Consider the following 13,494-nt stretch of genomic DNA (forward strand, 5'->3'; position numbering starts at 1 on the left):
CCTCAGCTATTGAGTGCCTTTCAAGAGATACAATTTTAATTAATAAGATCAAAAAACATTAGGATGCAAGTAATTATTACCAGAAAATTTACCAGAAAAACATGAATAGAAACATACTAGAAATATATTGTACGTTATAACCATCTCCCTGCCTTATAACATTTAACACAAACTGGACTGAAAACAAAAATGTATCTATCCATCTATCTATCTATCTATCTATCTATCTATCTATCTATCTATCTATGGCAGCTGTTGACAAGTAAATTATAAGATGTATCATCTTAAGTCTTTACCTGTTATGTCATGACATAAGGTGGCAATACATTATGTATACAGTGGGGACATTTTGGAAGTTTTGTTTGGGCTACTGGTGAATGGAGAGGGGCCGTTTGGTCCTTTGGATAGACTATATACATACACAAGAAAGAATAATAGTTTCAGTATCATCACAAACTACACGATTGCTAGTTGCAGTTCCTTAACAATTCACTGGAATAGATAGATAGAATAGCTTTTATTGTCACTGTGGAACACAGGCTGCACAGTGCTACAAGATTTAGTTTCCAACTCTGTAAGATGCTCAGTATAAAAACAGTAGTAAAAAAGTATAATATATATCTAAGTCTAATTTAAATATGAATATAAATCTACATATGACTGTGGAATACAAAATATGGCTCTGGAATATACAGATGCATGTACAGTAGGTACTGTGTTATCCAGCATAGATATAAGTTATTTACATAGCAGCAGCATGGTTACAATGTAAACTGGATGGATATATTTAGCTCTAAACATGTAAATGGATCTAAATTCTTTGGATTTATGGGAAATGTTTAATATTTAGTTTGTAAAATGTGATTATTTTCGAATAGAATTGAAACCAATCGAGCTAACCAATTAAATGTAGGCAGCCGGGTCACATGACCCAAATCTTTTTCTTTACCATGACGGTCAAGATAGTTAATCTAAAACCTCCTACTGGCGGACCGAAATATATAAAACACTTTAAAAGTTTCACTTCACGGACAAGAGCGGGCCCTAATCTAATTAATATTTGAGACTAAATCTACTACAAGGGGTTTGGTTTTGGTTAATGGACTGTTTAAATGATTACCACGTCCTGGTGTTGACGGAAATAAAACGAAGGCGGAAGTTGATGGAGTGACTCCTCTCACTTCCTTATATCTTGTGTGTCCGACTGACGACTAGTCGCTGCGTCTGCAAGGATGGTCGTACTGAAAGGAATCCCCGCAATTTTATCACCTGAGCTGCTGTATGCTCTGGCTAAAATGGGCCATGGAGACAGTGGCGGAGCTAGACTTTTATCCTTGGGGTGGCCAGGGGGTGGCCAAGGCTATTTCAGGGGGTCCACAGACTATAACAATGAATTTGTTTCTTGACTTATCAATTGCAATCGGAGTGTCAAATGTTGAAATGTACATACTAAGCACACAGGAGATCAGATTTGTGTATATATAATTTGCAGTTTATTAACAATGCAGAAAATGTAAAACACAACTTGGCAACAATTTTTCAATAATTAATTAATAATAACTAATTTTTACAAAAATGGTGAAAATGCACCAACACATTCATAGTTACTCACACAAACATCTCTCTCTGTCTCTCTCCCTCCCTCTCCAATATATCAACACACAGGCATCAATTATTTAGTTATTTTAAACAGTGACTCATTAGGACACCACCGTAAAACTTACTTTACGACAAGGATTTCTCTGTCCATGAAGGATATCCTTCTTCTCCTTCTTTTTCTTTGTCACTTCGTTGATCTCCGGTAACAGGCAACGATAACCGACTCCAGTTCAAATCTTCCTCTTCTTCAGTGGCGATTCTTCTTCTTCTCCTAATGAAGGTGGCTCGCAACGCTTTGTGGTATATAGCGCCAACTACTGTACAGGAGGGACTTAGCAGTCAATAGGCTTCACTGATTTAAAAATGCAACTGGCTCCTTCCGACAAGAAGTGCGGTGCGCCGGTGCCGCGATATGTCAATCATCTGGGGTGGCATCTGGGGGGTCCAATCAGATTTCAGGGGGGTCCAGTGCTACCCCGGCCTCCCCTCTAGCTCCGCCACTGCATGGAGATGAACTGGGTAGGATACATAGCATAGCCACAGCCTACAACCTTTGTACAGTGTATGACAGTAGGCTAATCTAAGTTTATGACAACACCATGTAAACAGCATGGACTGTAGAAAAGCAGTCTGTGGCACCTGTTGCTACACTGCACTTAAAGATTTAAAACCAGCTGTTCATTCATTCAGTCAGTGTTATTCTTTATATTTATCACAGTGCTCGCTGATGCAAATTTCCCAACATCTTCCACTTGTGCTTGTGGTCCTCAAGAAATAAGAGCCGATGGTATGTGAACATATCCACAGTACATATAAACACAATGCTGGGTGAGTGTGCCTTGTTAAAGTCAGTGCTCTCAACTCTGTGTCTGATCTGCAGGTTTGGGAATCCCGCAGCTTTTGGAGGCCATTTTAAAGCTGTTTCCCCTGGATAGCTATGTCCCCTACCTGGTAACACATCTATACCAAAACTAAAAAGTGGTGTTTTCTGTCATTTTTTATTTTCCTGCTACTATTTGAAATCTTTGTCATATGTCTCCACAGGGTGTTGTGATGGATCTGGTAGACAGTGACAAGCAGAAAGGCTTGGCTGTATCAGTGTGGAATAAGTACGAAGTGCACCTGAGCCAGGGTGTACCACCCCGGTTTGGATCTCACGTAAGGCATCCCGTTCACCCAGCAGTTAAAACAAAATTTAGCTTTTGTTCTCTTCATCTCTGACTCTGTGTGCTATTTCTGTTTACACACAGGCTGTTCTTGAGAAGGTGGAAAGGTTTGCTTTCTATGAACGTGCCAAGAAGGCGTTCGCTGTTGTGGCCACGGGGTGCGTATAGTCTCTGGTTCTTATGAAGTGTTCATTTGTTAGCTGTTCTTTTCACAAATCAGAAAACTTACCGACTCAGGAATTCAGATCCTTTTCAGTTTGATATGTGTTTCAGGAACCCAGCGATCTGACTAAACCGCCCTGATGTTTCACTACATTCATTAGAATAAACAAATATATAGAATATGTGCTGCAGTTTAAAAGTGTGGAACTGGGCTACTTTTAAACTCTTAATTATCGGAGGTTATAATCTGCACAGCAGAATAGTTGGAAAGTCTGCACAAAAGGTTTATATCCAAAAATGTGAATCTTAAATTTAATAATTTTTCTGTTTCTTGTTTTACTCAGGGAAACAGCTTTGTATGGCAACCTGATATTGAAGAAGGGCGTCATTCCTCCTGAGCAGCAGCAGTGATATATGCCTTATGTAGCAAGACTTATCAGAATATGAAAAAGGTTTGTTTTACGGCCCCGAGAATTCCTTTATTCATTTGGTATTAAATCACTTTTGTTATCACCAGAAACAGTATGTTTCAGTTCATACTTTCAATTACTCAGATAACCATTTTGTTCAGTGAAGATTTAAGTCACGTAAGTCAACGTAATTTCTTCCAGTTAAAATCAATATTCAGGTATTAAACTGACTTTCAGTATTGTTCAGTGTCCAAAAAAAGCTGTGAATTCAGAACATATTTTCTTTATTTAATCAGTATAGAGCTGACATGATTTTGTATTTTTGATAATGACTTCTGAATTGTACAATTGTTTTAAATAAATAATACACCCAAGATTTTTGACAAGCGTGTTAAGTCGTCTCCATCATCAAGATACATATGAGTGACACAGATTTGGATGTGTTTATTTTTACAGCAGTGCAATAGAATCAAATGACTCAGATATTTACCTCGTGTATTCACCTGCTGCAGCTACAGTGCCTCAGTCTAATTTGAAATGAAAAGGTTGTACACGGGTAGAGTTCAGTTGATCACTGATGGTGGAGATGATCTAGATCTTCCTCTGGCTCGCTGTGTTTCTTCCAAGAAGGCAAATCAGCAGGAGCCACAGCCCCAACGCCCTCCTGGTAAAGGACGGGCATGACGGGGTCTTTGTGGTAGAGGTCATCCATGTCCTGCTCTGGCTGAAGGTGAACTCTGACATCACTTTCACTCCTCATCTCACGTCTCAGCGGCTCCATCTGCACAGGTGAACCCAGGTCGTCTTCATCATTCTCGGAGAGTGCACCTCGGACCCCCATATCAGCTATATCTTTAGCCACTAGTGGGGCCAGATACTGGCTCAGCACCTCTCTTGCTTTGTCTTCATCCCATTCCTGTTCAGGTTCCTCTTGAGTCACTTCACTGAGGTCAATGTCATCTTCATCCTCCTCTGCAGCCACACTGTACTTCACGTTGGCCTTTGTCTCTAAGATCTCTTCATCGAGGTCGTCTTGGTCTTCTTCGTCCATCCAGGGCTGTTGATCCTGTTTACTGTCAGCCATACTCTTCCAAATTCTCATTTTGGGGTCGATGTCATATTGAATCTCATCCATGTCCTCTGGAGGCTCCACTTCCACTCCCAAGGACATTTTTCCATTGTCATCCATGGACCTGGAAGAAAAATTTTGCAATATCAGGTTACACTTCCAGTCCAAGCAAAGATTAGTCTCTCATTTTAGATTAAAGCAACAAAGGGCAATGATTTCAATGGTAGACTGACTCGTGTTAGCAAAAAGATCATATTATAATCCCGTGTTTGTGGCTGTGATTCAGCATCTTAAAGTTGAGATGATCTTAAAGTTGGGATAGTGAGAAATAATGTTTTCAGCTGAAGAACAAAGAGACGACACTAAGTTGTCTGTTACGGAGAACACTAAAATTGCTGGTTTGTACTGATTGTTGCATGAGGAACTAATAAACCATATCCCAGTGCCTTTCACCACTAAAATTTAGAGCCTAGCTTAATTTGCACACTCCCGCAAGAGCTGGTTTCTGTTCCAAAAGTAAAATAATGCTGCCAAAGCTATATTGAATACATTCTCTGTTTCTTTTTTTTTTTTTCCTGATTAACGTTATTTATTTCCCACAAATTTTATTTCATCCTTATCAAAACCAGACGCTGCTAATCTAGCATTTACGTTTGCCACAGTGTTAAAAATTTAAGATAAAGCCATAGCTATGGGCAATTTTCATTTTCAGTACAGCTTGTTATCTGTAAACCTTGTGTTAGGACGTCTTTGAGAAAACCACAACTTACAGAACAGCTTTCTGGATCACTTCATCTGTAAGTTTATTCTGAAAAGGAGCACAGGTGTTGTTCAAATACAGATGAGTGACCACACAAATATCATACAAATATTTTTATTTTAAAGTAATCAGGAAATTTGCCAAAATTTTTGGACAGTGTATATATAGAGGTATATATATACATACCCAAGGCTTTGCCGTGATGCCAAATATAAGCGAAACACAGACTATCAGAGAAATCCTAAAAGTGAAAAGACTCTGGATTAATGTCTAGCATGTCATATATGTACACGGAAATTGTTATTCAATCACAAATCACCCCATGCAATCCACACATGGTTAAGCATTAAAAAGTGTTGTAGACACTTTGAATAGGTGTAGTTTTGTAGTGTGGTTTGTTTTGTTGTAGTTTTCCTACCTGAACATGGTGTCTCTCTCTGTCAGCTCAGCGGTCTGAACTAGAAAGCTGCCTTCTGTTCACCTGCTGTGGAAACAAAAGACCAAAGTTCCACCAATAAACTTGTCCTGTTTTCTTGACCTTTGTATCTTCTGAAGTAAATCATTGTTCCTTATCTGGTCCTTGCATAATAAAATGGCTCGTCATCAAAAAAAAATAAACCACCTTTGGCAACATTTTGTCAACATATAAATGTGCTCCCTTCAATTACTGGCTACAGTCAAAATCCTGGATTTCTGCTATCAAGTCTAAAATCTGAATATACCCCGTGTATTTCTCACAGTGTTACGATTAAAATATCATTCTTGTGTTTATGATTCATAGTAATTTAATACAATTATCAGTATTATAACTACAAATTTTATGGTTATGTTTTTTTTTGTAAGCAGTCACTCTCCAGGCTAGAGGGCGAGACAGGTTAAGACATTTTATCATGAGCTTTATTACGCAGTAATAGTTTTTCTAATCTCCTTTAAGGGTTACTGCCTTGGCTCCACAGTGCAATTAAATAAACTTTATTGTTTTTTATTATGCACATGTATAATAATAATATTTTCAATGTAATAATTTTAAAGGAGCTTTGAGGCCCCCAAATGAAACTCAATGACTTTTTCATCCCCATGATGTCTCCTCTAGCGCCACCATGAAGTTGACATTTGTGGTTTGGAGTAAAATGTCCAGAAATGTGCTGGATGGATTGCCAGAGTTACACTTTGTATTATAATCATATTACTCATAGCCTGACCATAGCCTGACTTTTGATATTACCCCATCAGGACAAAATTTTAGTTTTTCCAATACTGGAATTAAAAACCAAATTTCTAAAATAATGATACCAGCTTCAGGCTTACCTCCTGTGCATATTATAAATGGTATAATGCTAGCAAGATAAACAAAGATGGTGAACACAGCACAACACTACTGCATATTCCAGCATGTTATACTTAGTGCAAGCACGGCTGTACTCTTAGCTTTGTTTCCATGTACTCACATACTCCTTGAAAATTTAGATCTTAATCTAAATTGGACTAACTTAACGAAATAAAGATTATTATAATAACCTATTAAATACTGGAATAACATTTGAAAGTTCCTTCAAGATGACTTAAAGGCTCAGTGTGGGAAACTGTAGCTCTAATTTTAAGTTAAGTGATTTTGGATTGTTGGTATTTTAGTCTTCTGGTCAATAATTTGTTCAGAAGAAGAGACATTGTGCACAAAAATTAAAATAAAGTCTATGTATCATGAAGCAACAATGTACTCACTCCCCATTATTGGCTCTATTTCATGGGAACCTCCCCAGACACAGACAGAGTCCTACTGTGTACAGCTACAGTCATTTAAAACGACTAATTACACTTCACATACACATACATTGTAGGAGGACAGATTGGAGGCAGATGATGGGTCTGTGATCTTAGTGCCAGGCACCGCACTCACTGAATCAACTGCGAGTGTCAGCTCTGATTTATGTTCATGCCGGGATCCTATCACAGTGTGAAGCTGCTTCAGAATAAAACTGCTTGGTGTGTGATATACACTAAGTCGTTTAAATTACAACTCAATTATGAATCACTTTTTGCTGATATGTGAACTCTAAGAATATGTTAAACATCTGTAAGCTGAAATGCACAGACGACCATAAACCCATTTAACTCAGCTAGCATAACATGTGGACCCCTCAGGAGTATGATTTCATTCCATCTCAGTGTTTCAGCATCTGGCAGACCCTCCATCAAACCGCTGCTGGCACCACGGCCCGTGAGAACTCTTCACCACACCTCCTTCACTGCTTAGACAACAGTAGGAGAGTCATTAAGCTAGCATGTGAGTTAGTGATGTCTCACGACAGCAGGATTCAGCACTCTGTACAACAAAATAGGAACAATAAGACACGGCATACACTTCCTGCCTTGTTCCAGGATGGCTCCAGCGCGTCTGCTGCTTATCTTCCCTCTATCAGATCCATATGTACAAATCCGATATTTCCCCTTGACTACCCCTGCTCCCAGGTTACTGAGTGGTCTGTCGCCTTCTACCAAAGACAAGCCCCCCATAACCACACAACGCCAAATATCTTTAAGATAGCCGATTAAATGCTGAACAACTGTCTGCATTATACTGTAAAAACAATATTGCATTTATACATTTTTTCTTTTACATTTATAGTATTTAGGCAACTTCGTTAATTGGCTTTCTTGCTAACATTTAGCAGGGAGACTGCCACCATTCTCATTTTTGTGTGATTAATATGAAGCTACAAAGGGGCCGGTTAGCTTAGCATAAAGACTGAAAGTAGGGGAGGACAGTTAGACTGGAAGGTTTTGAGTATATTTGTCAAATAGAACCAGTGAGCTTGTGATTGCAACATGAAAACATCCATACACTAAATACTTGGTGTTGAACTAGTATTATTGGCCATATATCGTGAGAACAGTGGTGCTAGGCAACTGTTAGCATCTATGCCACTGAAGCTAACAGTTTAGCAAGCTAACAATTGGGTAAGCAATGGTAATTGTAATAGTGCATAATATTAGGAAAGCCATTAACAAGATAAGACTCCAAACCTGAGACACGCTATAAAATTATAAAGAAAAACTCTAAACAACACATTAATTTACCAAAGCAAAATGTAAACTTTGATGGCCTCTGTCTTTTCTGAAAACGTCTGCACTATACACCCCACATGAGAACTTTCAGAAAATCTATGCAAAGAAAATTCATGAATATCACAAGTTGGGGTTGTTCATATGAACCCTTTTTCGTGAACAAAACCCCATTTAAAAGCACCAGAACAAGTTATTTTTTACACACACACATTTTAAACAATTCTGTTTGCACATGTACCGAACATTGCATTAGTTTAGTAACATTAGGTAGCTACTGCTTATTGTTTATACACTGCTTAATTGCTGACTTTATCTGTATTTGGTATTGCCTAATTTATCATCTGTCCATCTCCTTTATTGTAAATTATGCCATGTTATAGTTCGTGTCTACAGTTTACTCACATTTAGCGCACAAATCCATCTGTACATGTTTATAGTACCTTATTCAATCATTGTGTATATCTTGCTCATTCACCTGTATATGGTCTCACCTGTACATAGGTTTTGATCTGTAAATATTGTCTATATGCTGCAAAAACAACCTGTACCATACTGCTGTACACCACACTATTTATGCCACGTGCACTTACTGCCTATTGCACTTCTGGTTAGATGCTAAACTGCATTTCATTGCTCTATACCTGTACATGTGTAATGACAATAAAGTTGAATCTAATCTAATCTAATCTAAATTTTAGGCTAGCTAGGTAAGATAGTAAACTGCACGTTGTAGCTGTAAGACTTAAACAGGGACTCTTCATGAAGATAATGTAAAAACATTGCTGCCAGTATCCTAATGAAGAATACATGCAGTTCCTGACATTAAGGTCTGGAGATGTGATCTCCCAGAAAACATAAACCTGAGAGAAGACATCCCACAGAGTCTTGAAAGTGAAGTTTGATGGATAAAGTGTGCTAAAGCCTCAACCAAACCCCACTTGTGTCCTGCACACATCTGCAAACATCTTTCATGTGAAGCCCAGAGGTCCAGCAGCTCCAGTGTATTAACTCCTGACTGACCCACAGGTTTACAGGAAGATGTTCTCTTCGATCGATAGGACTCAGCTGCGTATCGGACTACTGGTGTTTTGAAATGTATGCAGAAAATTCATGAGCATTTGTTCGAATAGCAGAAAAGTTAGCACAGGTAGTTTTTCACAGCAGTAGCAATAAGTGTGTGTGGCACAGAAGGCCTTTTGAAAGATCCCAATTGATATAAGCCAGCAGAAATTGCTCCCATAAAACACAAAATTGTTGTTTTTACACGCTGGTAAATGCATTCGTAAAATGGGTGATACGTGACATGTTAATTTAAGCTAATTGTGTTACGTTTGGACAGAACCAGACCAGCTGTTTCCCACAGTTTTCAGTCCTATTGCTAAATTAAAATTAACAGCGTATCATGATTTTGACCACAGATATGAAGCTAGCTTTTGGCAGCCACAGTTGGCAAGACAGGTAATACGTAGGTGTAATAGGCGTTTCCCAAAGATTAAATTTTGAAACCACTTAACATTAGTCTCCAGGCTCCAATAAAAGCAATTACAATACAGTATAAACATAATTTTCAACATAACTATATACTATAAATAAAACTCTAACATAACATGAAGATTTATCACTGTGATGTGTTTTTGCATTAAAAACAATATTAATGATTACTTGTCTGTGGTGATGAAAATGTTGCTGTAATGTCATTATGAAGGCAACCACAAAAGATGGTGAAATACCTCTTAATGAGCGTCTAACCCTCACACACGTTGTCTTGTATCAAAATGGCTTCAGGTGATGTGAGGATAGTCTAATCTAATTGGTTTTTATTTGCGGTGTAGAGATTGTGCCCTGATTCCTCTAGAAGCTAGAGGTTTGGATTGATCTGCCAAGAGTATTAAGTGCAAATCTGTTTTTCCTTTCCCTATCGGACTGCGTCACTGTGCTTACATCCTGCTGTTGGCCAGAGGTGCCCGTCGGTGCGATGTATGAATGTGCACGTGTCATGTGAATGACAAGCCTTTTGGAAAATGCAAGGGCGACAGAACAGAATGAATGTGAGATGTCAGCAAGTAATGGCCGCTGCCAACAAGCTGTGAAACGCACAGGAACACAAAGTTATTGCACAAAATGCAAGAAGTAAGCCAAGAATAAATTGCTTGTCTGTAACTGTTTAAATGCAGCATTAAGTCGTGATTTATGCTCGTAATTCTAGGATAGAAAACATGCTCCAAATGTTGCAGCTTGCAGCAATTTATTGGGGAAACCACCAAAATGAATATTTGACTAAAGTCCCATTTTTAAATGAAGGCTCCTGGCTTCATGTTGCTTAACGTCTCTGTCGCACACTTGTTGCATATGTGTATGAGCATGAATGCATGTGTGTACAGTGATCAGTACACAGCTGATTAATATGTCATTGTACAGATGACAAATTAACCCTCTTCAAATTGTTATTTGAGTGTGGGATTTTCAAATCTGGCTCTGCTTGTCACTGCTTCGACTTTCAGGAATGCAGCTGTCATGTCTCAACTTGACTTAAAGTGGCATCTTTATCCAGATGTTTCTCCCGATAAAGAAACAAATAGAGAACATAACATTTAGCAGGTGACAATCAGACGGAGACATCAGACTCCACAACGCACAATGTACTGCTGTTTGAAATTAAATGTAAACAGAAGAGTTACACTAAAACAATCATCAGCACTGAGGCCTCATCATCGCCGTCACCGCTATCAGTAAATCCCACAAAGGTCGTCCCGGAGCTCAGGGCTGTTTTTTGAGGCTAACCACCTCTCTGTCTTTACACACAGTTTTCCGTCATATGCCCCGCACTCATAACATTTAGGAAAGCTGTGGTTTTCTAAATAACTAAAATTAACTAAATTATCTACAATTAAGTAAATTGATGCTTTACCGACATCCATTAAACACACATTAGACATCTAACGGTGGAGTTTACTTGCATGAATTACAGGGCTGAGGGAAGGACCTCCATGGAAGAGTGGAGGCGAACATGAAATGTAGTGACGACGGCTTGGTGACCGAGAGAGCTGTCAGACTTACGGAGTAGCCACAGAAAGAATTAGTGAGCCATCTGCTCAACAGTCGCACGCAGCCACTTTGGATTCAGCGTTTGACATTACGATTGCTTAATAACACGTCTTGCTTGCCGAACAGGTGGGGTTATAGCGAGTTAAGTAAAGGGAGGGATGAGCCAGTCAGTCTGGGGCCCCTGACTATCAGGCTCCTTAGGTAATGCCTGAGACAGCTTTCAAGCAACAATAGTGCTGACGACAGCCGATGCAGACGAGGGGAGATGGATCAGGAGCAGCGCAGCTCCACATGAGACGCACAGAGCAGCCTGTTATGTAACTGATGACAGAAGAGTGGGAAGGTCTTTGCTTAAGAATACGGTTGACCTTTTTGTCCAGAGCAGCTAATCTGAAAATCTGATCTGAGTATCTGCGTGAAAGATGCCCATTAGCTATGCAGAGCTGCTAGAATCTGACACAGAGTCGTTACACAGCTCTGACAATGTGTGTCACCCATGGAAATAACAATAATGAGAGGGAAAGTTAAGGTGGTCTCTCTCTCTCTCTCATACACACACACACACACATCCTTGTCCTCCCTCAATCACACCCCTCATAAACTCAGTAAACATGTGGGAGCTGTTAAAGTACGTTTAATAGCTATTTACTCTGTTTTGTATTCTCCTCATTAAACAGAGTTTCCACTGCAAGAGAACTAATGTTTTGGAAAACTCTGTTAAAATTAAACACGCATCATGCCAACCCTTGGCACACATGGCTCGTATATGTAATTAAGACATGTGCCCTCTATTGGAGAAACCGGAGAACTGCAGAGAGCCGAATGCTGACATGGATTCACAACATTTCTTGTCAGATATTCTTCTCAAAACTTTAAACCTTGCAGCAACATATTAATTTAGTCTCTTGCCGTAAGCTGATATGACAAATATTCCCTAACCTCTCAGCTCAGCTACATAGTAAAACATATTTAGCTATATTAATGATCCACTTTATCCAAACATTAGTTGCTAACTGTGCTGTTTGGAACTATAAATAAAATTACTCAAATGCTTTGCAGAACTGGGATGAACTTATTACAGCCAGTGACCATGTTGACAAAGAAGAAGTCATGTGATTTATTAAAAAACTTGATTATTGCTGGTTTAGCGTTCAAAGGTCTCCGACTGGTTTGCATTATAACCTACACGATGCAGACAATATGAAGATATGTGCCAGAGTAGTGATGGTTCATGCCAGAGAAGAAAAAGGCCTTGAGGGTGGAGTACATCAAACGCGAAGCACAAAACACAATGACACAGAGAGACAACTTTAACCCCCCCTCACACCCCTCCTGTCCCAGTTCTTGAATGCCTCCTCGCTGGAGTCCGCTGCAGGCCTAGCTGCCAGCTGGAGTACCCCTAACCTTTAACCTCTGACCCCTAGCCCCACAGAATTCATTACAGAGCCGTCAGCTGAATGAACGTAGAGGGGAGCGCATCTTGTGAAACACTGTCATGCGAGCATCCAGCACAGGTGTTACAGATGTTCTTCACACTGTTCTCCGGCACCTTCATGTGCAAAACTCACTGCATCCAGAAATCCTCTCGGCGACCGTCACGCTCTGCGTTTGTGTGTGTCTCAGTTTGCGTGTCGCAGCCCCATCTGTCCTGATGCTCCTGGGTTAAAGAGGAGATCCTGCTGCTCCTTGATGGAGAGCCGCCTGCTACAGAAAGATCCGGTTACAAGAGCGCCATGCTTTCATCCTTATTAAAGAAGCATGTGCCCGCTCTGAGCAGTCACGTCGGTGCAGCTCTCTGGTTTTAGTTCTTTTCTCTGTAGAGGTAAGATTTTACACAGATAAGGCCGGTTCAGACGCTCTCCTTGAAAAGAAATAACAAGCTCGGGTCTTTGTAATGGTTCATAAAAGACTTTTATCAAGGAAAGTAATTAATTCCTCCTTTTTGTGCATCACCATATTTCAAATACATATGGTTTCTACAGTCACAGGATAATTAGACTCCCTCAAGACAGAGGATGTCAAACTCAGATGATTCAGTTAAATGATTACTTTATCTGTGGTCACATCATCACTTATCACTGCTTCTAGGGCTGTTTCCTGTGGACCTCAGTGCTGTTGCCATAGTGCGTCCAACTTGTCCTTAAATGCTGTCCTCCATTTGAAAATCTTTCACTCTGCACAGAAACCTCCTGGCATCACAGAATTATCCCAAACTTT

The 13,494-nt window shown here is 39.6% G+C and overlaps 1 protein-coding gene across 1 annotated transcript; it reads left to right on the forward strand.

Moving 5' to 3' along the window:
* The first annotated feature begins 1,078 nt into the window (after nt 1-1,078).
* Nucleotides 1,079-3,390, forward strand: fuom (fucose mutarotase). The gene is made up of 6 exons (XM_084562129.1): nt 1,079-1,311; nt 2,294-2,386; nt 2,480-2,550; nt 2,644-2,757; nt 2,850-2,923; nt 3,272-3,390. The coding sequence occupies exons 1-6, from the start codon at nt 1,233-1,235 to the stop codon at nt 3,336-3,338; spliced, it is 498 nt and encodes a 165-aa protein (XP_084418255.1). The 5' UTR covers nt 1,079-1,232; the 3' UTR covers nt 3,339-3,390.
* Nucleotides 3,391-13,494: the final 10,104 nt, after the last annotated feature.

The sequence above is a fragment of the Chelon labrosus genome (genome assembly GCF_963514085.1).
Source record: "Chelon labrosus genome assembly, chromosome: 15".
Classification (NCBI taxonomy): domain Eukaryota; kingdom Metazoa; phylum Chordata; class Actinopteri; order Mugiliformes; family Mugilidae; genus Chelon; species Chelon labrosus.

What these genes read in the sequence shown, in the direction of transcription:
- fuom (XM_084562129.1), top strand. Translation starts at nt 1,233, where the DNA reads ATGGTCGTACTGAAAGGAATCCCCGCAATTTTATCACCTGAGCTGCTG. An exon ending in TAAAATGGGCCATGGAGACA is followed by an intron (nt 1,312 to 2,293) that starts GTGGCGGAGCTA and finishes TCATTCAGTCAG; the next exon opens with TGTTATTCTTTATATTTATC. An exon ending in TCAAGAAATAAGAGCCGATG is followed by an intron (nt 2,387 to 2,479) that starts GTATGTGAACAT and finishes TCTGATCTGCAG; the next exon opens with GTTTGGGAATCCCGCAGCTT.